At 34.0% G+C, this 26,297-nt stretch overlaps 4 protein-coding genes and 1 non-coding gene across 22 annotated transcripts in view; 3 read left to right on the top strand and 2 right to left on the bottom strand.

The window, feature by feature from the left end:
- Positions 1 to 17,210, bottom strand: part of Wnk (Wnk kinase) — a 46,280-nt gene extending 29,070 nt beyond the window's left edge. For 5 of the 12 annotated variants that reach the window (XM_069137996.1, XM_069138020.1, XM_069138025.1 and 2 more), the window contains exons 1-9: positions 16,305 to 16,729; positions 12,377 to 13,085; positions 11,711 to 12,029; positions 9,728 to 9,900; positions 6,308 to 6,596; positions 3,750 to 4,005; positions 2,075 to 3,390; positions 994 to 1,166; positions 142 to 520 (exon numbers count right to left, since the gene is read on the bottom strand). In XM_069137996.1, coding sequence (XP_068994097.1) covers positions 142 to 520; positions 994 to 1,166; positions 2,075 to 3,390; positions 3,750 to 4,005; positions 6,308 to 6,596; positions 9,728 to 9,900; positions 11,711 to 11,953 — 2,829 coding nt within the window. In that variant the 5' untranslated portion in view covers positions 11,954 to 12,029; positions 12,377 to 13,085; positions 16,305 to 16,729. Of the gene's footprint in view, positions 1 to 141; positions 521 to 993; positions 1,167 to 2,063; positions 3,391 to 3,749; positions 4,006 to 6,307; positions 6,597 to 9,717; positions 9,901 to 11,710; positions 12,093 to 12,376; positions 13,086 to 15,662; positions 16,162 to 16,202; positions 16,730 to 17,108 lie in introns of those variants that run through there. The other 7 variants (XM_069138012.1, XM_069138006.1, XM_069138002.1 and 4 more) reach the window with 7 other exon arrangements.
- LOC124222782 (uncharacterized protein C3orf18) lies at positions 16,472 to 20,266 on the top strand. Its single transcript, XM_046634123.2, has 4 exons — positions 16,472 to 16,508; positions 17,322 to 17,713; positions 18,725 to 18,868; positions 18,935 to 20,266. The coding sequence occupies exons 2-4, from the start codon at positions 17,330 to 17,332 to the stop codon at positions 18,989 to 18,991; spliced, it is 585 nt and encodes a 194-aa protein (XP_046490079.1). The 5' UTR covers positions 16,472 to 16,508; positions 17,322 to 17,329; the 3' UTR covers positions 18,992 to 20,266.
- Positions 19,897 to 23,218, bottom strand: D1 (D1 chromosomal protein). Of its 2 annotated transcripts, none has more exons than XM_046634134.1 (3): positions 23,067 to 23,218; positions 20,864 to 21,101; positions 19,897 to 20,683 (listed from the first exon to the last, which is right to left on the bottom strand). In XM_046634134.1, the coding sequence occupies exons 2-3, from the start codon at positions 21,062 to 21,064 to the stop codon at positions 20,561 to 20,563; spliced, it is 324 nt and encodes a 107-aa protein (XP_046490090.1). In that variant the 5' UTR covers positions 21,065 to 21,101; positions 23,067 to 23,218; the 3' UTR covers positions 19,897 to 20,560. The 2 variants fall into 2 exon arrangements, with proteins under 2 accessions (XP_046490090.1, XP_068994148.1); XM_069138047.1 differs by lacking the exon at positions 23,067 to 23,218 and adding an exon at positions 21,477 to 21,501.
- Positions 21,514 to 25,589, top strand: okr (DNA repair and recombination protein RAD54-like okr). 6 transcript variants are annotated; one of them, XM_046634111.2, is made up of 3 exons: positions 21,514 to 21,845; positions 24,359 to 24,556; positions 24,694 to 25,589. In XM_046634111.2, exons 2-3 carry the CDS (start codon positions 24,414 to 24,416, stop codon positions 25,469 to 25,471), a joined length of 921 nt encoding a protein of 306 aa, XP_046490067.1. In that variant the 5' UTR covers positions 21,514 to 21,845; positions 24,359 to 24,413; the 3' UTR covers positions 25,472 to 25,589. The 6 variants fall into 6 exon arrangements, with proteins under 6 accessions (XP_046490067.1, XP_068994144.1, XP_046490039.1 ...); XM_069138043.1 differs by lacking the exon at positions 21,514 to 21,845 and adding an exon at positions 23,815 to 24,001; XM_046634083.2 differs by lacking the exon at positions 21,514 to 21,845 and adding an exon at positions 23,815 to 24,005.
- Positions 23,763 to 23,836, top strand: TRNAN-GUU (transfer RNA asparagine (anticodon GUU)). The gene has a single exon. It is a non-coding gene; the product is annotated as a tRNA-Asn (tRNA).
- Positions 25,590 to 26,297: the final 708 nt, after the last annotated feature.

The following is a 26,297-nucleotide window of genomic DNA, read 5'->3' as shown; positions in this document are numbered from 1 at the left end:
AGTAAAATCATCAACAAGTATCAAAAATAAACATATGATTGACTCGAAGAACAGAATCAAATTATGTTGCTCCAACTATAATAACATTTGGTATCGAGTGAAATGTCATATTAAATTACGGTAATGTATTAATTCAATTACCGATACAACACGTTTGTAGATCTGTGCGGGTCCGGTGCATTCAGAGTAGGGATACTCGCTTGTAGCCATTTCCAGCATACACATACCAAAGGCATAGACGTCGACTGACTCATCATAGTGCTCTTCATACATTTCAGGGGCCATGAACTCTGGAGTGCCGATGACACTCTTTGCGAAACTTCGATTCTTTAGAGTGGCCAATCCCAGATCACCAATTTTGACACTTCCTGTTGTTCCCGTGATGAAAATATTGTCACACTTCAAATCTCTATGAATGATGGGTGGTGATCGGGAGTGAAGAAAGCTTAATCCTTTTAGAATCTGACGGCACCAAGACTTCACCACCTTTGGGTTAATTTTTTTGAATCGCCGCAGGTACCTGGATTCATAACAAACATTTCAAACGTATATTTATTTCAATTTCCACAGGGTGCTACTAAATAACAACCTAATTTGTACCACACAGTTTTCCACATAGGTGTAATTTGTTTCTTTGCAGTTTTCATCTAAATATATAATGAACTTTCTGATGGAGAATCTAGTAGATAATGGGTGAGCGATACTAACAAACACTGAAGATAAATCAGTAAAATATTCTCAAGAACAAAATATCCAAAAATACATTTTGTCAAGGTATTAAAGCACTGACTGGAAATATGGATATGAAGCTTAGTTAAATTTTTAGCCTTTACTGTATAACACTTGCTAAGTTTAGCATCATTTTTTGTACTTTCGACAATTGTGGGTGACACATCATACATTAATCTAATAAATGCAATTCATTATTGAAGGAAATTAATTTTTTTTCTTATTAAGGAATGATCATATGTAATAACTTCAAGGTATGCTCACGTCTTTAAAGTGCCTGATGTCATAAGCTCAGTTACAAGTACAATGTACTTGCGACGTGTCAGTGTGACCTCCCAGTAATCGTAGAATCTTACAATGTTCGGATGCTGTAGCCCCTTTAGCATTTCTGCTTCTTCACGAAATCTGAGCCTTTCAGTTTTATTGAGTTTTTTCTCCTAAAAATTCAAATCAGAATATTTAGAAAGATTGCTTACAGCTATTAGTTTTCTCTCATCATCTCAAAAAGAAGATTGTATCCATGTAACAATGAATTTTTTAAAATCCAGCTTATTAAAACTTATACAATGTAGTTCATTCATTGTGTCTACATGACTAATTCGGAAAATATAACACACTATTTTTATATCATGTATAACTTTATAGCAAAAACTTATAGATATTCAAAAGTGAAGCATAGGACAGGTTGCTAAGTTTTTGGCGAATCCGACTGGCAAAAAAAAGCACACTAAGAACAAAGTCCGCATCCAATGGAAAGGCTAGACAATTAGGGAAACGGCACTTAGAGCGCACTTTTTTCGTGAGGCGAGTTCACGATTAGTAAACACCTTTGAATTCTGGAATTGATGTTATTTCAGCTTGATAACATGACAGTTTACTTTCTTTTTTCAACTTAGCAAAACGGATTCCCATGTATATGTGAAATTTTATGTCCATAATTGGTATTTTAAGTTTAAACACGTGCTGCTTACAAGAGACCAGTAGAATGTTTATCACAAAGCTGTAATGCTTCGTTCATGGTAAACGATTACTTGAACTCATATTTTGAAAACTATCACAAAATGGGTTTCAGAAAGATTGTCAATTTTTATCAGGCCTATTTTTAATATCTTAAATCATTATTAAATGCAAAGTTACCCAGCATGGACAAAAATTTCACTGTCTGCTAATTAGAATGGAAAAGTTGCAAAGCAGAGTAAAATAAAAACCTTAAGAAAAATTACTCAAGTTTATGTATGTTTTCATTCAATATGAGATAAAAGGTTTCAGAGATGACAGCTGACAGAACAATGTGAAGAGAAATGAGAATAGTAATATTGAAAAAATAGTTGAAGTATAACTGCACCTGTAATTCACACCAAGCCACTGCAACACCCGTTTGAGTGTCTAAACCACGATAGACTGTTTTGAAGCTCCCACGACCGATTTCTTCTTCGAATTTTAAAAACCTCCCGTCAGGTGAAATTCCAATAGCCTTTTCTTCATCCTCATCTTCTTCAACTGCCTGTACTTTGGCTTTCATAAGTAGAGTTTTAATTTCTTCCATTGCCATGGTCTTTTGCGTTAACTTTTCATCCGCTTTGAAGTTTTCATCCAGCAAAGGGCCAATAAATCCTTCAACTAAAGATTCATCCTGAGCACCTTCACGGTACTTGGTATTATTATCATCACTGCTTTCGTATTTTTTCGAATCCTCTTTTTTTACACCTTCATCAATGGTGCTTGGACTTTCTGTATCTATAAGGGAAACCTTCCCCAATTTACTTAAAGATTCATGCATGGCTTGTGCAGCAACAATGTCACTGATACTGGTCCCGTTGTCATCCTCATCATAAATTGCTACCTGTTCTTCTTGCTGCGGTTTGGTTTCAAAGTCAGCTACATCCTCAGATACGCGAGAAGTCACGAACCTTGAATTTCTCACTTTATCTAGACTAGATATTTCACCTACATCGGGTTTTCCACTCTCTATAGATTCTGTTGATACTTTTTTCGTCATTTTTTTAGTTTCACTAATTTGCTTATCAATTTCATTTGTTTCTGTGGAAAGTTTTCTCAATGAAACATTCTTGCTTTTATTCTCCATGGAATCGGTCGATGTTTTTCTGGACATTGAGGAATTATCAACCGATGCCCTTTTTCCTTTACTGATATCTACACTCTCGATTGATATTTTTCGTGTGGATGACGATGACTTTGAGCCCTCTATTAATTCTAACGACGTTTTACGAGTTTCCACTAAATTCGTAGTAATATTTTTCGTACCTACGGCTGTCTTGTTACTATCAGAGCTACTTTCACGTCTCATTTTAGATTTCTTATCACAATTTTCACCAGTTTCTGGGGTCTTTGCGTTATCGGATATGCTAACTGACCCTTTTAGCACATTTGTAACACTTTTTTCAGCATCCACATTGTCTATCGATCCCTTTCTTAACGGTGGTGGCGTTTTTGAAATTTCTACAGAGTCGACAGATGACTTTGCCAGACACTGTGAATTATCAGCACTTTCTGAACTCATCTTCCGAGTATTGCCGGTACTTTTGGATGCTTCGTTACTTTGGTCAGATATTTTTTGTTGATTCAAAGTCTTGTCGTCTTTGCTCATTTTCCTAGGTTTCACTTTACCGACTGGGGTGGAAGGCGTAGAAGAACTGGTACCTGCGATAACGATTGAAAAAACGAATTTTAACTGATAAAATATCGAGTGTATTTTTAAATGGTTTGTTATTTACGTCGCCTTCAAGTTATCAACAATAATGTTAGTTATTATGACAATAAATAATACACAGCTGAGCAGTTGTAAAAATACAAAAATATAACCATGCAGATGAGTATTTTATAATTTATTGAAAACTGCCAATCAATTGGATACCATATATTTGAATAATGGAGTGTTACTTGGTGATGGGATCATTTTATTTCCAATATAACAGAAAAACTTAGTAACAAACACTGATCTGAATATTGTGCAAGAAGAAAATAAACCAATAGTTCCAATCTTATTATTGGTATGGTACCTGGTATCGTGGACAAATTTTCTGTAGCCGTAATCGCTTCCTCAGCGTCGCTAAAGCTGCGGTCATTCTCTTGTTCCAAAGGATTCAAATTCAAACTCTGTGCGGAGGACTTATCCAAGATCTGTAATCCAGATTGTGTCTTCTTTTTCGGTGAAGGTGAGCTTGTTAATACAGAATCCGCACTGTGATCTATGCGGCTCGTCCGAGTTTGCCTTTTACAAATTGTTACAGATGACCGATTGACCCCAGGTGATATCTAATGAAAGAAAAGTAGAGGGAATTCATTATTTATGATCCAAGGAAAAACTATATATTAGTCCAATTTTGTTCACCGAAATTTGCTCAATACCAGTACCATAATTATAAGAGATGTTTTTCAGTCCTTTCATTCTATTCATGTCACTACATGTGCTAAAAATAAAAACATTCTTTTTAACCAGGTTAACTGTCTTGGCCAATTAAGCCGGTTAAATTATACAGTCCTAGCGTGTGGCATTGCATTTGAATGACACTATCATGAACTGTCATTTGTTCGTCGATATATTCCTTATGCTAATACAGATTCTCGAAATTAATTACTTTCGGAAGAGTTATAGTGCCTCTATTGTGTATCATAAAAAATATGCTATATAATTTAATTTAAGGATATTTTAGAAATTTATTCTAGATTTGAACGGTAACAACGTCTGTAAAATTTGCTTTTGATATGTAAGAATTTTTTGCCAATTACAGAATGACTTAGACTTGTTTGGAATTATAATAGAAATATATATCAAATTTACGTTCAGGTTACAAGTAAATATACATTAAATTTACGTAGATACTGGTCAAAAGTATCATAATTATTTCACCTGTACATATAATGGCCAAGCTTGCAACAAGTATAAAAACACAACAATGATATATGTAAACTTCGATGATTCAATGCTTATCTGATAATGATATAAGATACACTGCATTGATTCGTAAGCTGAGTAGCTTCTGTGACAACGTGATTATATGCATCAAAAATAAAATTCAACATATTTCACTTTTACCAATTGATCAAGTGTCTATGAATCTGATAGATCATGTAATTCGTTCTTAAACGCAGCGTCTCATAAAATGATACACTGACTAAATACTGTTAGAAATTATAACTATCCTCACCAGAGGTGGTATGTGAGTGATACAAAGAGTATTTATATGCATCAACAGAATGTAATTAAGAATCTAATAAGTATTTTGTTTCTAGTCTGTTCTGCAGTGTCATTTGCTTTTCAAATTAAATTGAAAAAGAGATGCTTTTCAATAATAATTAGTTTTGACATTAATCCTGGATTACGAGAAAACTACTTACTTGTAATAAATAAATATTTTCATACAATGCGCTGACAAAATTATAAGAATTACCTTTCTCAACCGTAAATACAATGCATATAATTTGCTTTGAATAGATGATTTCTCCATTTTTTTAGCTCATGTAATGACAAATTTATGATATCAAATTTTCACCAATGTAAAACCATTCGTATTGTTATGTTAACCCAAATTGATACTATTGAATACGTCTGATATTGAGTATTGTTAAACCATTTAAGCTCTTATTCTATTTTCGATTGATGACTAATCTTTCATTCTGAAAACTGATTAGATTGGATTTTTTTTTTTTTTTTCAATATATTATATATAATAATACAATAATAACCATTTAAACTTTGACGATGACAGGTTTGCAATCACACTAGCTAAAAATAAAGATTGCATTTTGTGTTCACAGAATTAAACTTAAAAGACAACTAGCATTGTTTTGTCAGGACACCGTTTCCAGAAAGCAAGTCATTCCTTTAATAACAAATAAACTTCGTATTAGTAGAATGACTAATGGCTTTTTAATTCAGAATCAACAATTTACATGACATTACAATGTTACGTTTCAAGCCAATCAACTGTGAACATTACCTTATAATTATTGTGCTAATCGAACTAATAACATTAAACTATGTTCTATATGTCTTGGTCAGATTGAACAAACGAAAAATTATAATCTCTTATCTACATAAAATATACCAAACGACCGGAAAATCTATTTTTTATACAGATATGTGATATAAAAATACTCTTTTTACTAAGATAGCAACTATATTTCTCAACTAACGGTACACACTGAAGTTGGAAGTTACCATGTTCGAAAACTGGTGCGCCATGAAGACAAGAATACAAAAACCCTGAGTGGCATGTCGCATACATATTAAAAATTAAAATACGCGATGACTCATTAAATGGCACGCTATTAAAACAATGATACATTAGACCTGTAAATATGAATTATTTCTTCTAAGAAAATTGAAAAAATAATACATCATTGATGGAGATATAATTAGAAACTTTGATCATATTAATAAAAAATATGAAACACCTTAATTCCATAAGTTTTGTGAAATATTCAGAATGACTTTTTTCATACTAATCTTATAATTAGACTTGTTAAAAAGTTGAAGAAAAATACATGGAAAAAAAAACAAAAAAACGATGGACTTATGTCGAAACAATTAGTACAGTCGAGTAATGCCACTAACCTTTCGATCAACGGTGCTATTTGTACTGGAACCAGCTTGAGAAATAACGGACAGCTTCCGCTGACGCCTATGTCCGTGATTACTGTTGTGATTATGATTGTGGTGTCTTTGCGTGGTTACAACACTACATGTGCCTCCCCCCTCTTGGGGGGCTAGGTGGCCCACCCCCACCCCCACACCACCGTGGCTACCAGCACCGCCGCCACTCGCCACCAGTCTTGGACACAAGCCGGACAAGCCAATGCCACCACCGGTCCCACCTGGGGAGCGCTGCCTGCTTGTCTCATACCTAAAAATTAGTCAATTTTCATTTAGCATTCATTTCTTAGTCGCTACTGGCTAATCTCTGAATTGAAGAAAGTGATCAAATAAGACATGCTTGAGCTTTCAAAGAAATATTAATCTATCATAGCTGATTGTGAGTTCAACTCATTCCATTGTTCTAACAGGTACACAATTAAAAGAGGAGTATTTCTGAAAATAGATGCAGAGTGGGAAATTGATTGATTCCCTAAAAGCTGGATAAAATGTCTCACAATTATTGGTGTTTTAAAGTCAATGCACTGTCCGAGACTATATTCCCAGCAATGTATTCCATCATTAAAATGTTTGATCCATCGATAATTACACAAATTCTAATGATAAAAATAATAATGATCAAAATATATCTTTGCAGTACCAAAATGACTGTACATACACTTTTCTTGGTACAATTTTTAGCTAATTTTTTTTTTTCATCTGACACCTTTGAAAAAAGCTCTATTAGAACTTACATTTTAAAATGACTTGGACAATTTGAATTCAATTTTTCTACAAGGTATTTTCTGAATATTTCACACCTGCAATAATTAACCAGGGTCTTTCGTTTGCTTCCATTTTTTACAAAATCATCTCATGTAAAACATCTCTGTTGCTTATACAATAATTGATGAGGATATACATTAGTGTAATTCAATGAGATTTTCTCAATGGAAAGAAAATAAAGCTCTTGATTTTGAAACTGCACATTGACTTTCATTATTTTCATAAGGGGAATCCTTTTATTCAGCTCTTATGCCTTGGTCAATATTGCCTGTCTTCATCTATTTCCATGATTACCCTCCGTTGTATTTTAATATCTAAGAACTAAATCGGTAGACCAGTTACAATAATATGAACAACTAAAGAAACCACCAGTGAAAGAAGAAGGCGTACTGCGCAAATTGTAATATAGATGTAATGGTACCAAAATACTTCAACCAAATATCAATTGTTGATTACCTTAAATGTAAACTCACTTCCTAATACAAATTTTCCATAAACAACGAACTTATTGTACCCCAAACATTCGACTAACAAATTGTGTTTTTACTCCATAAGAATTACTAATTACTATCTGATGTATATTTATTCAATTATTTTCTTTTATCATTAAAGCTCAACTCAATGTTAAAGTCCATAATCAAGAATGTGAATAGTCAAGAAAATATAAACTAAATTTTTTTATTTATTCTGGTTTGCTTGCAGTTAAATTTTACCAGGCTAGAAAGAAGTTTTATATACACACTTTTAGAGCCTGCTCCCAGAATAATATTTGAAGTAGCATTAAAAATTCCACGAACTTCTTAAAATAAAGATAAATTTCAGTTAAATATTTTTGTTCACAAATTTTTGTAAAAACGATGATCCATTTTATTTCAGAGATTTTACTCAATACGAAATTAAATTGAATTTTACTTCAACATCACTCTGTTTTTAGAGACAGATTTTTCAAAGAGTGGAAAAGTAACCATTATTCGGCTCTCTTTTTGCTACAATTTCTAGACCTGAGAAACTGTTTTAATTTTATTGGGACAAAGATACTATAAACTATGAAATATTAGTGCAACAATAGTAATGAGCTTCAGTGCAAGTATGTTTGGAGCTTCAGAAAATGGAACTTCAAGAAGTGAGATTACACAAATTAACAATCCGATTATCCAACAATGCATACCTGAGCTTACAAGCATTAAAGAGTGACTGATTCCGTAAAATGAACCGTGGATGAAATAATCAGTGTAATGCATGAGATTGAAAATCACGAGTTTATATCGATATAGAAGCCATATGACAAAGAATTACATTGGCAGCTTAATTCAAGACAAAAACGAGTTCTAAAAGACCTTCAAGATGGTGGCAAGTTGGCTAAAATCTAATTTTCAAACTTTTTATCTTAGTTTAACTTGATTGAAATATACTTTCACACCAGTCCAAAAATGTAGATTTAAAAAAGATATCGCATAGTCCTAAACGGTGAAGCTTCACAATAATTAACCAAGAAATATAATAAAAAAAAATTAATTTAAACATTCAGCATCGGAAATAATCGAATTTATTATAGAAATAAGTGAATACCAAAAAAAATTTGGTTTCAAGAAAATGTTAAATGTTTCTTAGCCAGTGGATTACTGGAAACTAATTTCCTAAAAGCACAGTATGCTTGAGTCATAATCGTCTTGAACACTGCTATAGATCTATATTCCACATAATAAAATCAATAACTCATTTTCCAAGTAATTCAAGTTATTTTATACGCAAAAGTAGCCTTGGTGTTTGAACGGCAAACCATTTAGAACTGAAAAAAAAAAACCGTTCCACGTGGCATAAATAAAAGTTACTTCAACATTTGATTACAAGAAGTTCTCCAGCAGTCACAGCAGTAGTAATTTATATATTTAGGATCGTGTAATATTGGACGATGATATTTATATATATATACTTGATTACCCGAAACATTTCCTTGATGGAATCCCTCCGAATAGAAGTATGACTTAACAAGTCTGATTAGATGCAATAAATTATATCAATAGATTTCATTTCTGACTGCAAGTAAAGCCAATACGCAATTGGGAGTTAATAATAGAAATTACCCTGCAGTAACAAATCATTTACGAATGAATATTGCGTAGAAATTGAGTCATATAAAAGTAGCATCGAACAACGTAGTTTTTCAAGAGATTACAATTGCTTTTAAACTTTGAGCAAACAATGTGAGTACGGAAATGACTAAGCCTGCTATAATGAAAATAGCAGGAAATTGCCAATTTACATTAACAATAGTCGTATGTGGCGTAGTATTCAGTCCAAGATACTTTAATTTTTGATTTTTTCATTACTGAAACTTGCGACAATTGGAGAACAGTTGAGAGAACAACACTAGGTAGTTGGTAAGTACATGAAAATAGGTAACAATAACTTTAAATGGAGACTTGGTTTTTACATTGAATAAACTCGTTTACAGAAACTGGTACTTGCAAATGGAACTGAATTAGGAAATGGAAAAAAATAAATAAATGAAATTTAAACAAAACATTCGACAGTGATATGAATATGAAATGATAAACGAAATATGAGAAATGATGGTGCATAAAAGCATGGTTGTTGATACAGACATGGTTGTACCTGTCCTGCCTGCTATGGCCAGATGGAAACAGTCCACGCACCGCGTTGCCTATAGCTGCTTTCTTTTTGCTTTCCTTATGCCCACCACCAACACCACCACCACCACCTCCGCCACCACCAGTTCCACTTATCACCTGTTGTTGCAATTGCCTGGCTTGACTCCCTTTTTCACCCTGAAAAGTAAAATACTAGTATAAACATTGTTTTATTCTATGAATATAATTTTATCTAATGTCTAGATTCTTTATAAGCAAGGAAAGATAAAATTCATTCATCAACTAATCATCATTATACAGGCATAAACAAATTAAAAACGTAACGCATGTTCAAATGCAATGTATCCAAGAAAAAGTTTTTCAATATCACTTTAATTTAGTTTAGGAAATTCATATCGTTACACGTTCGATTATTTCAAGAAAGAACTTTTTACCACAGAAATAAAATTGATATTTGTAGTCAGCGATTTCTATTAGTAACATCATCTTACCACTTGTATTTACATATAATTTACGTAATTTATGAACTGATGTTATTCATGTTATGAACTTTCACAGTGCTAGGGAGAGATAATTGAATGAAATAATAACAATAATATAAATAAAGAGAGATGTGACTCTAATGGAAAAACAAATATTATTCAAAGTTAACTCGTATTGACTTTACATCAAAGTTCAATACATTTGTATTGCAAGTATTGTGATGACATGTCGCATAACACTTTACAATTTTTTCCTCATTATGTTACGAATTAATCATGAATCATGTGCCAGTAGAAAGAATAATCTTTCTATATTGAATTCTGTTGCGGAATAAAGATAATGGTTGATGGCATGGAATGATGAATTATTGAGGAAGCTTTACGAATCATAAAATTCGATAACGATATAGTCATTGGATATCAAAATGCAGGATGATAATAGAGAAATTGTTTCAATCGAGAACAATCGAGTTTTTTTAAAACAAAATATTTGTGTAAATCTGCGCAATTGGATCGATCAAATGTTTCCACATAAGATATATTTTCGCATTTCTTCAATTTTAAGTATTTCATCATTTTATTTGAGATAATATTCTGATGGACTCAATTTCTACTCTTTTTCTCACGCAAAATACTACTTTTAGCAAAACATCCTTGCTAAGGCCTAGTTTCTGTTAAGAAAAAAAAAACCTTGGAAAATTATATCTTATATATTAAATATCCCGATGATATTCAAGCGTAAGCTGCACCCTATCTTTCGATAAGGCTTTGAAATATCAATTAAGGAATTCGCCATTCAAGAAAAGAATGTAACTGTAGCATAACTGCTTGAGTAAAAAAAAACAGTAGACTATTACATTATCCATTTCCATTCCCAAAAAAAAAAAAAACAAGCATTTACTTTAAGTGTGCCCTTTGTCCTGCCCCAACATGACAGTAAAAAAACAGTACTATCAAATGAATATGAATAGAATAGAAAGAAGAATGAAACGTATCAAATGAATATCTCTGGATTTATATAGATTCCGTAGAACCAATATTTATAATTGGGGTGATAACAGAGTTAGGATAACTATCATCAAGAAAGTGAAAAGTGACGATACGATGTGAAAATGTAACCGGTGAACTTCATTATTGAAAACATGCAATATGATAACAAATAAGTTACTACTTTCATTCAGTGGGTTTTTATGTGCGATCTTTGATGTATGATGATAAATTGAATTATATCTAGATTCGTGATCATTTTATCAATTCTGTCGAAGGAATTTACTAAATATACCATATACGTTTTATTTATATACAGATGAGTGAAAAACTTGGGTGCAAATATGATATTGAGGTGAAACTTGAGTGCATTGCTCGGTTACAACATGGAAAAATCAAGTCAAGTGTGATCATAAGTGGCTAAAAGTGAGAAAAGTAACTTGCTACCAGCCTTGTAATAAATAAAGATAATGAAGTTTCCAACGGAACTGGACAATTCACCTTCGTTGATTGCGTACCTTTATACTGAGAAGTTTAAAGCTAAGGCTGGTGCTAGTGGGTACTGGACTCAAGTCACACCGAAGTCTTCTATGAGACCTTTCTACAACTCGTAGATCGTCGTCCGGCTCCGATTGACACGAAATGGAAAAACTGTTGCGTTCCAAAGTGTTTGAACGCAATAATGATATATCTTCGCTGTTGTTGCGGTTACTGTTGGTCACCGGACTCGATGTTTTTCTCTCATTACAGCATCTCGGCATTGCACGTACACAACCAACTTGAAAAGGAATTGGTTCTATCCTATGTTCTCCCCTTTCCAAATTTTACGTTGGACGGCTACCAAAAGATTTAAGATATTTCATCTGTTGTAATTTTTTCTCTTACTTGTTCTGTCTTTTCCTAAATAAAAAAAAAAAAACTATTGGGACGTAGTAAATGTTTTTCAAACCAGTTATAATATCTTCTTTTTATGGCTATAGATAATTCCCTTTAATTGTAACAAGTCTCTAAAACAAAAATATATATTCCCTTACGGTATTTTTACTGAAAATTAAAAAAAGGAAATCCCTTTAGATGGCAGCTGTATTTACTCGTTTCGTTTTAGAAACTCTAATTACACGTGTTCCCTATCCAATCAAAGTCTGCTCAGTTTATGAAATATTTTTTAAGATTGGGTTATTTACTCATTCAATTCCAGGTCGATATTTATACTTCTTTTAGCCCAAGTTTTATGCCAAGTCCAATCCAGGTGTTCCAAAAATAACAATCGCCGAAACTCTGAACTGCGTAGTATTTTTCAATCGACAATCATACGTCAAATAAGACATTACACTTTTTGTAACACTGAGCCGAGTCATTTGATGCAATGAAATTTGCGTGTTTTATTTTACAATTAATGTTACGTTATTGATTGTTGAATGTCAAAGTCTATTTTGCTTTTATGTTGAATTGATGGATTACTAAAAGAAACGTTCAATAGATATATTAATTTAATGAATCCAAATTTATTTAAATGTAAATTACTGAATTTAAGTTGACATTATTTAGTTTTAGTGACTTTTGTGGATTTTTTTTTAATTCAAACCAAATAAAAATATTAATAAGATTTTCTGCAAGAAAAGAAATTTAAAGGTTCTCGTTAGTAATGCGTTACTCAAATTTTTGAATTTTTGCTCATCTTGAGTGATGATTCAAAATTGATTGCCAAATTTTTAGTGATACTATCGAGCACGGAGTAAATGACGAACGATATTTAATTGGAGATTGGTTGGAGTCGTCGTGGTTGTTGATTGTTGTGGACTGTAGATAAAGACCGTGTGGTGCTCAGTTGATTTCTGCTTTCGATTTTTTCTTGCCTCGGCAGCTCCTCGTCATATTCTTTGCGCTAACATTCTGTTCAACATAAAAATCATACAATATGATAAGAATTTATCGATTATCTTATTGCATAATTTCTATTACACGGATCTAGAAAATTGACTCCAAATAAAAAGATAAACACCTGAGTCAAATAGTAACTCCTCATATCTCAATTTGAAATTATGATCCTAAAACGAATTTTGTTTTTGTACACTCCGTAATTTGGATTATTCAAATACTTGAAGACTGGACTTGGAAAAAAAATTAAACTCAAAGTGTCCCAGAAATCGGTATTGCTCAAAATGGGCAAAGAACTTGCTTGTAGGCAACGAGGTTGAGGTAAGTAACGTTAATGTCACTAAGCATCAGGAGGCAATTCATTATTTTATAGTTTTAGAATGACTTTTAAGAAGTTGGCTTTGAAAAATATGGGTTCAGTATGGTTTACTAAATTTCAGACAATTTTAATGGTGTGAAGTGATGACTTTTCCTCAACATACATCGTTACAGTAACGTTAGTAACTTCAATCACATAGTAGACACCACTTCTAATTGATACAGAGTTGTACTTTTGGACAGATTTTTTTTCAATTCAGCTGATGCTAATTTGAATGAGTCTCGGATAAAATTGGCCCAACCTATTTTCAGTGCCGTCCTAACTAATCCACCATGAAAGACTTAAATATTCACATTAAAAAAGCCAAGATTATCACACTTGAAATATTCAAAACATCGATAACCAAGTTGAATTCTTTATGGGCAATTAGTTCAACCAGCACTCCACGATATATTTTCATTAAAATCCATAAGTTAATCCTTTATTTCTTGTAACCGTTAGATCACAGATCCAGCAAATATATAATACTCCCCAATAGTATATGTCTACTGTACATGATAAACCTGTAAAATGTGATTCACCATGGCAAACAAGGGGTGAGAATAAAGGAATTTTTGATATTAAGAGGCGTTCATCTTTTTTGAACTTTATAACAGTTTTATCAAACTGTCTTTACAATTTTCCATTCAAAAGTTATCTAGTGTAGAAAAATATGTGTGCTGTTTTACTTGTTATTTAACAGAAAAAACTGCAAGTCAATTCAAAACTTAGATTACAAGATGTTGAAACTTGGATTTGGGAATAACAGATTTAAGTCATAGAAGTGGAAAACAAATATTATGTTTTTGAACACCTTAATCACACATTGACTTTGTACAGTGTTTATTCATTTCTAGCCAACTAAATCACTACTAAATTGTCACATTTCTGGACAGTGAAGATATCATAATCTTTATGGAAAAATTTAAAAAATAAGTCTACACCTGGACATTTACTGTTTAGTTTTCTAAAACTGGACAATTAATTATCCAAATCATTCCAAATGTCTCTTTTACAAAATATTTCGATATCCATAGTTTTACTGCTTGTATTTTTCTTTTTTCTTCATAATAGTGCGTGAAATACAAATTGAATTATAAATTAAGCTCAGTCTATGACAGAAATTAACAGCTGAGTTCAATTTGTACTTCACATCTGTAGTCAAGTATTGACATTGTTCTTCAGAATTTATATTTCAACTAAATCAGCAACGATCTATAACAAATAGACAAACACAAGCATTTGACGGTCATAAAATAAAATAAATAATTCGACTACCTTAATAATGCTAGTAATTATGCTTTCAAGGGTCAAATTATTAGGTTTAAAGTTTGTTGCAATCATAAGGGGTATTATTTTAATCAAATTTAATTTAACCGACTTTCACCGCCTCTGCAAATCTGTATTTCACAATTTGTCTGTTTTGAAACTACTTTGATTAGTATGATCATCTAACCAAACACATACACAACATCAATAGTTTAGAGTGTATCTACAGTGAAAAGTTGGAGTATGTAAATAAAGGAAAGCTTGACCTGCCAAATTATCGTCACATTAATAGAAAATTGCACAAAAGCTTCTTACTGAAGCTTCAAAGACATAAATAGATAGGAAGACCAGTGGCAATGGTCTTTCTTCTGCCTGATCGTACCAGTTAATTAAATGGCTCGGGTCACAAGCATATATGTCCGCATGTATTATATATTGCAGTAAGTACAAGATGTTCTGACAAGATAACCATATATGCCAGTTCTTATTAGGTAATGTGCCCTAGGTATAGTCATGGACTACACAATATATGTTGTGTAGTTTAGATATTGAATTATAAATGTTGTTTAAATGTACCTATATAGGTTATATTTTATATTGTATGCGTGTATGCGTTGTATATGCTTACACCTAATACGACAGTGTGACAGAAATACGCCTTCTGCTTAGTAATTTCAAGGTATTAATTTGCATATTTATTTTTATCAAAGGCTAGCTGCTGTGAAATTCTTTGAAAGTCATTAAAAATCTATCATCTTTGTCACACTATACGATGATCTGTTATTTTATGTTATATTCCGTTTAGGATTTAATGAGCTACTTTAATGATTAGTAAATTGACCAATCATCTTCACAGAATATGTTGTATGTTTTAAATCTCTGATTTGGCGTTGATTTGAAAATTTGTTAAAAACTTTACTAATATAGGTAGAAGTAAGTCTTAAAACTGTGTAATGCATACGTACATACTTATGCAGGTAGAAGAGGCAGAAATAATCACTGTTGAAGGTGTACTGTGTAATTCAATTTGTGACAAAGTGTTGTAACACGACACTCATCAGAGTTAAAACAATAAACGACAAATATCATCACTTGATAAATAATAATGAAGTTTGAAAATTTTTGACAGATGTAGCAAGTGTCAAGGCTTCAGAATTCTCGTGCGTACTGCACGCGAGTGTGTGTACGTGCACATTCTAGTGACACACGTTCAAGAGAGTTAAAATCAACCACCCACCAACACATATCCGTCCCCAATGTGACATCTATCCCAAAAATATCGCGTCAGGGCGTATTTTACGCACTGTCTGACCCCAAAAAAGCTCGGTAAATATTCGAAGTAGGGATACGTTTTCACGAGTCGTATATTTCCTAGGTATAACAATACTTTTGACTAATAAAAACGTCGAAAGGAGCAAGCGAGCATCGGTACTTGTCATGCAGAGATGCACGAGCGACAGGCACCTACACGACTGGCTTATCGGGAATAAATTGACCGTCTTTACCATTCTCATTGGCCTTCCGATCCTCTACACATATCCATATAGTTTAAGCTCGTTGCTAATCAATTAACAACACTGTAACTTTCTTAATTCACTCTTACTCACATTTATTTTGCAGAAAATCACCCGACTACACCCAAATCATCACCATTTTTTTTTTACTGCAAACTGCGCGCTCTCTCGGTACTATGCGGAACTTTCACTGGCGCCATTTAAACTTTTCGTTGTCTTATTTTTTTTTTGCATTATCATTTGTTTTTTTCTTCTGTCTTTTTTTTCGTGCCCCACAGAGGTATACGTGCTGGACGCGTACGTATGTCGTACACGCACACAGAAACCAGCTAATTTTAATCCAACCTAGTCATCAATGTTTTCTCCTGTTACGTCAAACCGTTACCGTGTTGCCCGTTTCGTTGATAAATCAACAACGACGGAATATCATCGAACAATAGAATTACTCAATTACTTCTTACGTCTTACGCCATTGAGAATCGAATTTTTTTTACAAGTACGAACATCGACAGTACCACTGATCCCACTGATCTGACGATACGGAGCTGAGTTGTAAAAAAAAAAACAAAACGAATCGCGACGAGTGGCCACGCTGATACATACTCGGTTCATGCTTGCCTGCTGCATCGTTCTGGCAAAGATTTTACCCACGGTTTTGCCTCGTTGGTAATAAACGGAAACGTCAAAATGTCATAACACGTCTTTCTCCTGAACTTCCTCATTACAAAGCATGCACTCGTCTCCAGTATTGTAAATAAAAATTATTAAATGTTGAACATAATTATGTTTCGATCGTGAATCGAGTCGTCCACTGGTCGTTGCTTTTGTTGTTAACCTCAAACGAAACTCGTCACTTTCATTGCAAGAGGTATAAAGCTATACTTTGTTTATACTTACTGCATTTCTTACTACAAGAGTCTAAAAACTGATATTTTCACCTCGCATAATTACTGCACGACAATCTCAAACCAACATTCATTTGTTATTGGCCAGCAGGCAACAGTCTAAAAACACGATATGTCATTGTATGACCTACTATTGTGCACCTTTTTTCACACTGTACCTACTTTTACAATCGTAAATTTCTTCAAGCCGTCTTTTCTGAAACAGATAAAGTCATGGTGGACCCAAGTACATCTGACAACTTTACTTTCCCATCAACTTTGTTGAATAACTTATCAAGTTTATCTTGGGAATCTACATCTGCTTTCTACGATGTTACAAATGAAAGTACATCAACAGAGTTTCCAGAACAAATTCAAACTGAAATGTCAACAAGTGTGGTAAATACCAGCAGAATTACTGACATCATCGAAAACCTGACCAAAGCTATTGATGGTGCAACAAACTCTACCCAATCTTCCCCCATTGATTCTACCACCAAAGGTACTATCTGCTCTACGACGGAAGAACCATTCGATGAATTTGGACCCCCTGAAGGAGTCCAGTATATTTTTGTTCCTTTAGGAGTTATGATCTTCGTTGTAATACTATCTGCTGTGGTAAGGATTTTATTGAAAATTATTATAGTAGCGTATAAAGTGGATGGAGTCATTATACAATGCTTTAATTTATACACAATAAATTACCAGCTTCTAGATCAATTTTAATTGGTTTGCTCTTGAATTGAGAATCATTTATTCATCTAGGTTACCAATTTGGCTAAACATTAAAGGAACATTACTGCATGTTAACGACAATGCTAGATAGCTCATTTTGAACCAACTCATTTCCAATCCAAGTACTAAATTTGCAAGTTTCGCCCAAGAGGTGACCCAAATGTATATTTCAACTTCGAAACCCACATAACGTTGTTTTTGAATATGAGCAGGTAATACCCTTAAATCATTGGAGTATGATTTTGGGTGACGATATCACAGTGCTAAAGACTTAAGCTCTTGGATCACACTACACATAATAAGTTAATCATCTGAAACAGATGTTGTAAATTCTGCTGGCAAATTAAATCACATACACCATTTGCCAAATTATTTCTTCAAACCATTTCATGTGGCATCTTGCAAGTTGAGATAATAAAATTCCAGGAGTGAAATGTAAAGTTTGATAGACACCATGATATAAGATAATTGAAGAAAATTGTTCATTTGTACACATCATTCATTGCTATAAGGAATATAATTTTGTATGAACTGAATACCTAATCAATTGAATTCTATGAAGAAATTTTGATTGTAATCCGTGTTTTAATAATTCAAAATTTGCGGAGGAATAACCACATTTGGTAGGGCTATATAGAAAAGATGTCCATGTCACTGATAACATATTCACATGTGTGTTAGTATTTGTGACAAATTAATGGGTAGACATCAGTTTTGTACATTACAAATTTGACTGAAATTTCGATTTAGTTTTTACACAGACATTTCAACCGATATGGCATTGTGCATACACAAGAATATACTGTTTTTTCAAGAATACTCATAGATAAACTCATGGATATTCCACCAAGACTTGAAATCATAAGCAATCTAAGATTATGTGTGTCTTTATAGGTATTGATTATATCACGAAAGCGTAAATTGGAACGATTGAGGCACAGATTAATGCCATTATACAATTTTGATCCTGGCGAAGAGGGAGAAGATGATTGGGAAACTGAGCTGCTAGATGAGAATTTCGATACTCGTCAAAAGAGAGTAAGCAGAATTTATCAATAAGTATATGCATTGACTTTCGAATAAAAATCAAACTATTGTTTTCAGCAAGGCTATCAATCAATGGACACGGAGGAAAATGCAGAACTGTTCAGCAGCCACTGAAGGAGTCGTATTATTTTGAACCAAAGTTATAATCCTTTAAAATAGTTATGATCGTTATTACTACGTAATAGTATTCACTTGATATTAATTATATACATGTGTGTACGTAGATATACGTACATGTAACGAAAGAATCCAATCTAGTAAAGAATCTTATTCGTATTAATAGGTAGAGACGTTTATTTGTAAGGCTGGAGCTGAAGTAAGTTTTTTATTTGAATATGAGCTCTGTAATTTATAGACATTTAGAAATCTCTAAGCAAATCACTTGCGTGTAGCCAGCACCATTCTGTTCATCTTAAATTGCAACACGTGATATAGATCGTAAAGTATTTTAGCACATATTCATCACACTTGACGTTGACACGTTTTTACTCAAAGCGATTATTAATTATAATTAGTATTATTTCAGTTGCTTAAAGTAACGAAAAGTTTTACTTAGTAGGTACAGCATTAACATGTAAATGTATAGTAGCATTAATCACTGCTACGTACAATCAGCCAAAGATAATCTAACTTTTATATTGTTCGTACATATATTGCAATATTATGAATAACGAAGAATACAGCGTTGGCACTGTATGAATAAAAACTATCTAGTCCATAGCATGTAATATAGTGAAATCAAATGTAAACGATATCTGATTGCCTATTTCAAGTAAATCAATTTCAGTATTATCTACTAATAGTTTATAGCCCACATTAATTATGTAACTTACGTATCCTATTATGCCTACTTATTTTTGCATAATAAAATGCACAAATGATTTCCCCTAGTTATTCTCTGCAGTTAATTCCTGCATGCAAATCCTTATGCAATTCATTACTTAGGTACACAGGTCGAATATAAACTCCCCAACACAAAGAACGGCGAGGACTCCTAAAAAGGAATAAATTATTACAAATTATTTTGTTTATAGTTTATTTAATACAAATTTGACATTCACACAATGTATGTTTAATCAGAAATAAGATTTTGTTTGACATTGTAGCAATACTTTCTACATCTTTTCACATGGAAAGTACTCCACCAGGTTTACGGATATTTAGTGATTACGAAGTTAGTTGCTTCTTATATTTCGGAGCAGAGCCATTTTTACTTATAATATTAATATATAGAAGTGCCATAAGGTAATATAATCGTATTTGAAGATACTAAAAACCATTGTTTAAAAATGAAATTGGGTCGTACAGTACAGATGAACCCGGGCTTGGATGCCTAAAGTCTTAAATGTTTGTTCACATTTTCAATATTTAGTAATAAATCAAAACGTGTCTAAATACTAAAAAATACATTACATACGGTTTATACAAGTAGTGTTCTTTGAAAGCTTGGCTTCTCAAATAACTTCTGTTAGCTTTTTCATTTTCTCATTTTTTTTTGTTTTACTTTTTTAAAACTTTTTCTCTCTACCTCCTTTTGTTATTAAATTCGGAATATTATGAATTTCGGTGTCACTTGGTGTGAGCTTTCAACAAGTTATGGAATAGTAAAACTTAAAATAAAGGAACGAGGATTTTTTTCAAGGGTATCTGAGAGTGAATCAAAGCTAGGGTGACTCAGCTACTTCAATTCTCCTCTTCCTCTTCCTCCTGTTCATCTTCTTCCTCACCAGTGCTTTCTGGCTTTTCTTCTACCTTCTTCGGTCTACCACGGCCACGCGGCGCAGTTGCAACTTTTACTGCACTAGCCTATGAAAGTCAATGACGAATTTTCATTAATTAAGAATATTTGGATTGGTATGAATAATCTTGAAATCTAAAAGTAATTTTGTAACACAATAACAACATGTTGCGGATAATTGGTTATAACTTGAAGGAGTATATAAGAATTCTAGTTGCTTTGCAGATTTTGCCTTGCATAGTTTATACCTTCTTCTTATGCGTTCCCTTTGGGCGCCCTCTGCCTCTTTTGACAGGTACTGGGGCATCATCGTCATCGTCAGACTTGGTTACAACGTTGTTCTTTTCCACTGGCGGTCTGCCTCTCCTCTTTGCTTCTTTGACAGGGCTTTTTGCTGGACGACCACGCTTCTTCTTATCTTCAACAACCGGTGAACCGTCGTCTGACATCTTTATTGCTCTGTGGAATGGACTTTAAATCAGCAATCTGAAACATTTCAGTGCACATACGGTTTTAATAACTTCCAAACCTTCGGTCATCGTTAATAATTAAAAATTCGGACGCAATCGTCGCCAAGATTGTTTCAATAATCAAAGTACTCATAAATTGCATTAGATACTAATTAAATTGTACGAATGTTAAGTACTGTGAAAATGGCATTCTGGTATGTTCAAACAATCAAGAGTGTAAAGAATGATTTTTATCGGGAAATTATCAACAAGATTTTTGCTTCTACTCATCATCATTGTACAATAATACACATAAAAATATTCTTCAGCATTCAATTATGAGATAGACATCACATAACATGACATAATTTGTTAATATATTTGAGAAATGAGCGAGGTCTTCTTGTTATACTTCCTAATCAAAATTCATCAATTCTTAATATCACACAGTCGTTTACAAGTCCAAATATTAACTAAACGAAAATTCCGTATTGAAAGTAGTTGAAAATAAGCAAAAGTGAAGTGATGGTCAAAGTGTGAGAGAAGAGTTCGTGGTGTATGTTTCCCCGCCCATCATGATCGAAATCATTAACAAGATAATTGGCAATCAAATTTGCCCACTCTACCACAGTAGCTCTTCAACCTTCCACAAAATGGATGCAGCGCTATGGTCGGCATCAATTAGAATGGCGCCATGTCCGTAACGCGTACTACGCAAAGTAACACAGACTACTATTTATACCTTCGATGAGTAGCCGGTTCCCATCATATTCATCTATAGGTAAAGCGCTAAACATACCCGTACCTCGTAAATATACTAATAATTCAATCCACTTGATACTGGTGCGCAAAAGTAAAAAAGAAAGGTCTTTCGGATTGTTTACATATTTTGTAGTGACTACTTTTCAAGATGGCGCTTCCCGCGGACGCAGGAGGGAAAATGACTCTGGCATCCCTGTGGCGTCCCTCCAGACTCGCGTGTATAAACAATAATGGAATACATTCGATATGACGTCACTCATGCGGATATATCAACTTGCAGGATGAGTTTTATTACGATATGCGCCGTTAGGATTCTTTCGCACGATTATTTCTTCCAAATTTTGAATAAAATTGTTGAAAAAATCGAAAGCTACAACGAAATAGTCAGTTGAATCTCGTGAATATCCCCGCCCGATTAAGTGATAGGCAGTTTTCTAGATTATTATTTTACAGGTTGTTTCACGTATTGAAGTGGAAAGTTTAACCCGTTTTTCGCGATAATTAATGAGGTTTACAGTGAATACGCCGATGTTAGTGGTATCTATCGATTTTCACAGCTTCTACCACTGAACCTACCCCTGCAAAATATCTTTCTAGAAGCGCGCGCAACGGAGGAAAGCTAGGTTTACGTCGTATACACAACTACGTACCGAAGAAAAGTAGAATCTTCAGAGAAAAGTCGTCACCAAAGTGTCGTATTTGTTGATTTTTTACGATGCCTATTCACCGATTGCAGTAAAAAGTTTGTAAACACTATGAAAAAATTGACTTTCAAAATCAACCGTGTTATATTTTACAAAAATTCCGCGCCCGCCATTTTCAAAACGCTTTGTTTAATGCGATTTATGTATTTACCCGATTGAGCCCACCCTTTGAACGAAGCTTCGAACGGAATTAAAAAAAACAACTTTGCAGCGATAAATTTTTACCGAGTGATTTTTTCCTACAAAAGTTTCAACAAAGGTCAGTCCAAAGATACGTTCACGAAATTGCGTGGAAAATAATTCAATGAAGGCTTGACTGCCGAGAGACGCCATAGCTACAAATGGCATCACCCGTACGCGTTGGTGAATTTTAGATTTCAATTAATATCTCTGCTAGTATTATAGCCAGCGGTAAACAAAAATCTGAGTAAAATTAAACTAATAAACTAAGAATTTTTGCCGATTTTTGACCCCCCAAAATAAATTTATCCGAGTAGAAATAAAATATTTGTAGAGAAAACGTAGACGGGACTTACCTCAGGTTTGCGTTGGAGACAAAGGCCTGCGCGCGGGACGGGGCTACGGGAGACGCAGTTGTGGCTGTGACGTCCGCGGACCAGGCTGAGTGAATGACTGCAAATCGTGCCGCCAGGTTCTCCCCTGTCTGGGATGCTTCCCGCCAAAAAATTACCTCCGATAGAAAATTCATTTATTTTTTACAGGGGATATTTATTGCCGTAACAGTATCGATACGTTAGTAAAAATGTGATAAAAATTTTCTGTAGGTTCAATTTTTTATAATAAAATTTACAAAAAGCTTTATTCCCACTTCGCCAAATGTAGACCGTGGTCGTATACACCCGCCATCATTCCACGGCGAGGTTTGGATCGATTTGCTTGTGTTAAACCCCCTGAAACATTTGAGGTGAATTAAGAATGACTCCTTTTTACAACTTACAGATTTATCATAACAGCACACTCAAATGGATAAGTGTGTCAAAGACTTTAGTTTTCTTTCAAGATCCGTTATTAAATTAGAACGGTTATGTTATATGATTATTTCATGAACGATTCCCTCCGACATATGATATAAAAGAGACTGTGGCACCTAAATAGGAACTATCCAATTTATTTTTATTCATTCGAAGTATTATGAAATATTAATAATGGAGTAGCTATTGTTATCCAAGGATCAAATATTACACAGTTTGTAATGACATCATACTCGACGTGCCTCCGTGGCGCAATTGGCTAGCGCGTTCGGCTGTTAACCGAAAGGTTGGTGGTTCGAGCCCACCCGGGGGCGGTTATTTTTGCATTAATATTTCAGTTTGTTTAATCATCGGGAGAATTTTTTGAATTTTGAATGAATGTGAGAAAACAGCGTCAAAGCATTGAGTAATTTTCGTCGGTTGGTTCGCTTCAAAAGCTGCTCATCTTTGAAGGCTTCTTGATAACATGTATTATTCTGGTCTGTAGGTAATGGTAGAGGCAACAGTAAACTACTACCGGTTTCAAATATATCAAGTCGGTCAAATACATTTGAGTATTTTTCAATAATCCCTTCTGGAAAAGTCAGTCGCTATACTCATTTAAAAAAACAATTGGCTTGATTTTCAAGTGTTATTTGTAATAAGAAATGATGACCGATATTCTAGAACTGTTACAAGAACCACGAATGACGAAAGTCTGCGCTCCCATGGTTAGATACAGCAAGTTCGTAAAGTTGCAATCGAGTAAAAACAAGAAGTTGACATTAACCTCATCTGACGGACAGCTGACACTGTGAGGTCGATATCGTTGTAATAACGATTTAAACCATTTACAGATTGCAATTCAGGACATTGGTTCGCAAATACAATTGCGACTTATGCTTCACCCCGATGATAATGGCTGACTCTTTCGTGCAGTCTGCAAAGGCCCGCAACAATGAATTCACTACACACAAAAATGACATACCACTGATCGCTCAGTTTGCAGCAAAGACAGTTGGTGATTTCGTTGGAGCAGCTGAAATGGTCGCACCGTAAGTATTTACAAGATTGTTATGATGAAAGGATAATCCTAAGCTCAAAATGAGAGATTTTGTACAAAGTGTGTAAGAGATAATGGGGTTCATGTCTTTGTTCACTGCATTTACTTGAAGTTTTTATTTGTCAACAGGTATGTTGGTGGGGTGGATCTAAATTGTGGATGCCCGCAGCGGTGGGCTATAAAAGATGGCTATGGTGTGGACTTGTTAACTAAACCTCAACTAGTTAAAGACTTAGTACTACAAGTTCGAAATCGAATACCTCATCCTTTTACAGTGTCCGTCAAAATTAGGTTACTCAAAGAAATTCATAAGACTGTAGAGTTTTGTCAGACATTAGAGAAAGCAGGTTTATCTTTCATCACCGTTCATGCGAGAACACCACAAATGCGTAACGAATCAATTGATCTTGAGGGGTTGAAACTTGTCAGAGACTCTATCCAGCTACCTTTGATTGCTAATGGAGATGTTAAAAGTTTACGAGATGCAAAATATATGTATGAAAATGTCCAATGTCAAGGTGTCATGTCTGCAAATGGAATTTTGACTAATCCAGCTCTCTATTCTGGGTTTTCAGAAACGCCATTAGCTTGCATTCAAGATTGGTTAGACATTACTTCAAGCATTCCAACGCATTTTATATGCATGCATCACCATTTGGTATTCATGCTTGAGAAGATTCTTCCCAAAAAAGAAAGATGCTATTTTAATAATTTGCAAACCAAAGAGTCCGTTTTCGAGTTTATAGATAATTATTATGGCATGAAACCAAAGACTAGTATTGAGAGTAGCGAACTAATTGAATGTCAATATAATACTAGACCAGGTAAATATTTCAAAGAAGTTTTGAGTAATTGTGATAACGAAATTTCAGAAGATTTTATGGAGAATATATTCTTAGATATATAATATGCGTAAAGGCCGGATCAATACAGATTATAAGTACTTGTGGCACATATCTTGATATTTGATTTTTGTACCGAAATATTCTTAAACCTGTTTTCATTTCAATAAAGATTGTCGAGTTCATAAGAATGCGGAATTTATTTTCCCCCGTCTTCAAATACCGAAGGTTCTTCCCATTGATTGGTAGCAGCGACATTGAGTATATATATAAAAAAAAAAATCAGCAAAAGATCGAAGTCTGGAAAGTTACTGAAGTTTGCAATTCATTTGCTGACTTTGGGTTCGTTGAATAACTTTTTATTTGTAACCCAGAATGTTATTTTATTAGAACGCACGTGGGAGAACGTAATAATTTTGTAATTTTTTGTGCAAACGCACGCGCAGTACGCCATTGCAGCTGACTGCGCTGATAGATTAAACCATAGACTTATCGCGATAGACTACGCGGTCCCTGCACAGAGTTGTAGCCCTAATTAAATAGAGAAAGCAACAGCGGGGGCCGACCACGGTATTTATGTCAGGTCTGGCAACGAAGCCAATTTTCTACAGAGCGGCGTGGTTCTCTTGTTGTCCGTGGTTTTTAGTGTTTGAAATAGCCATGTCGCGGCGCTGCTATCTAGGGATGTACGTGGGGTAGGGATGGTAGGGATGAAAATGTGTCAATAATAATATTATTATTATGTTGGCGCAGCGCTCTAGTGGGCCGAGCTCTAAACGAACTCCGTCATGACCGTCAAATCTAACCTTGGAATATCGCGGGGATAATGACTTGTTGGATTGACACGTCAACGACGGTCGTGGCTTATGTTATGTTTATTGAGATTGAGTT

The sequence above is a fragment of the Neodiprion pinetum genome, chromosome 1 (genome assembly GCF_021155775.2).
Source record: "Neodiprion pinetum isolate iyNeoPine1 chromosome 1, iyNeoPine1.2, whole genome shotgun sequence".
Lineage (NCBI taxonomy): Eukaryota > Metazoa > Arthropoda > Insecta > Hymenoptera > Diprionidae > Neodiprion > Neodiprion pinetum.
The sequence above is the reverse complement of the archived record's forward strand: the minus strand, read 5'-3'. Positions and strand labels throughout refer to the sequence as shown.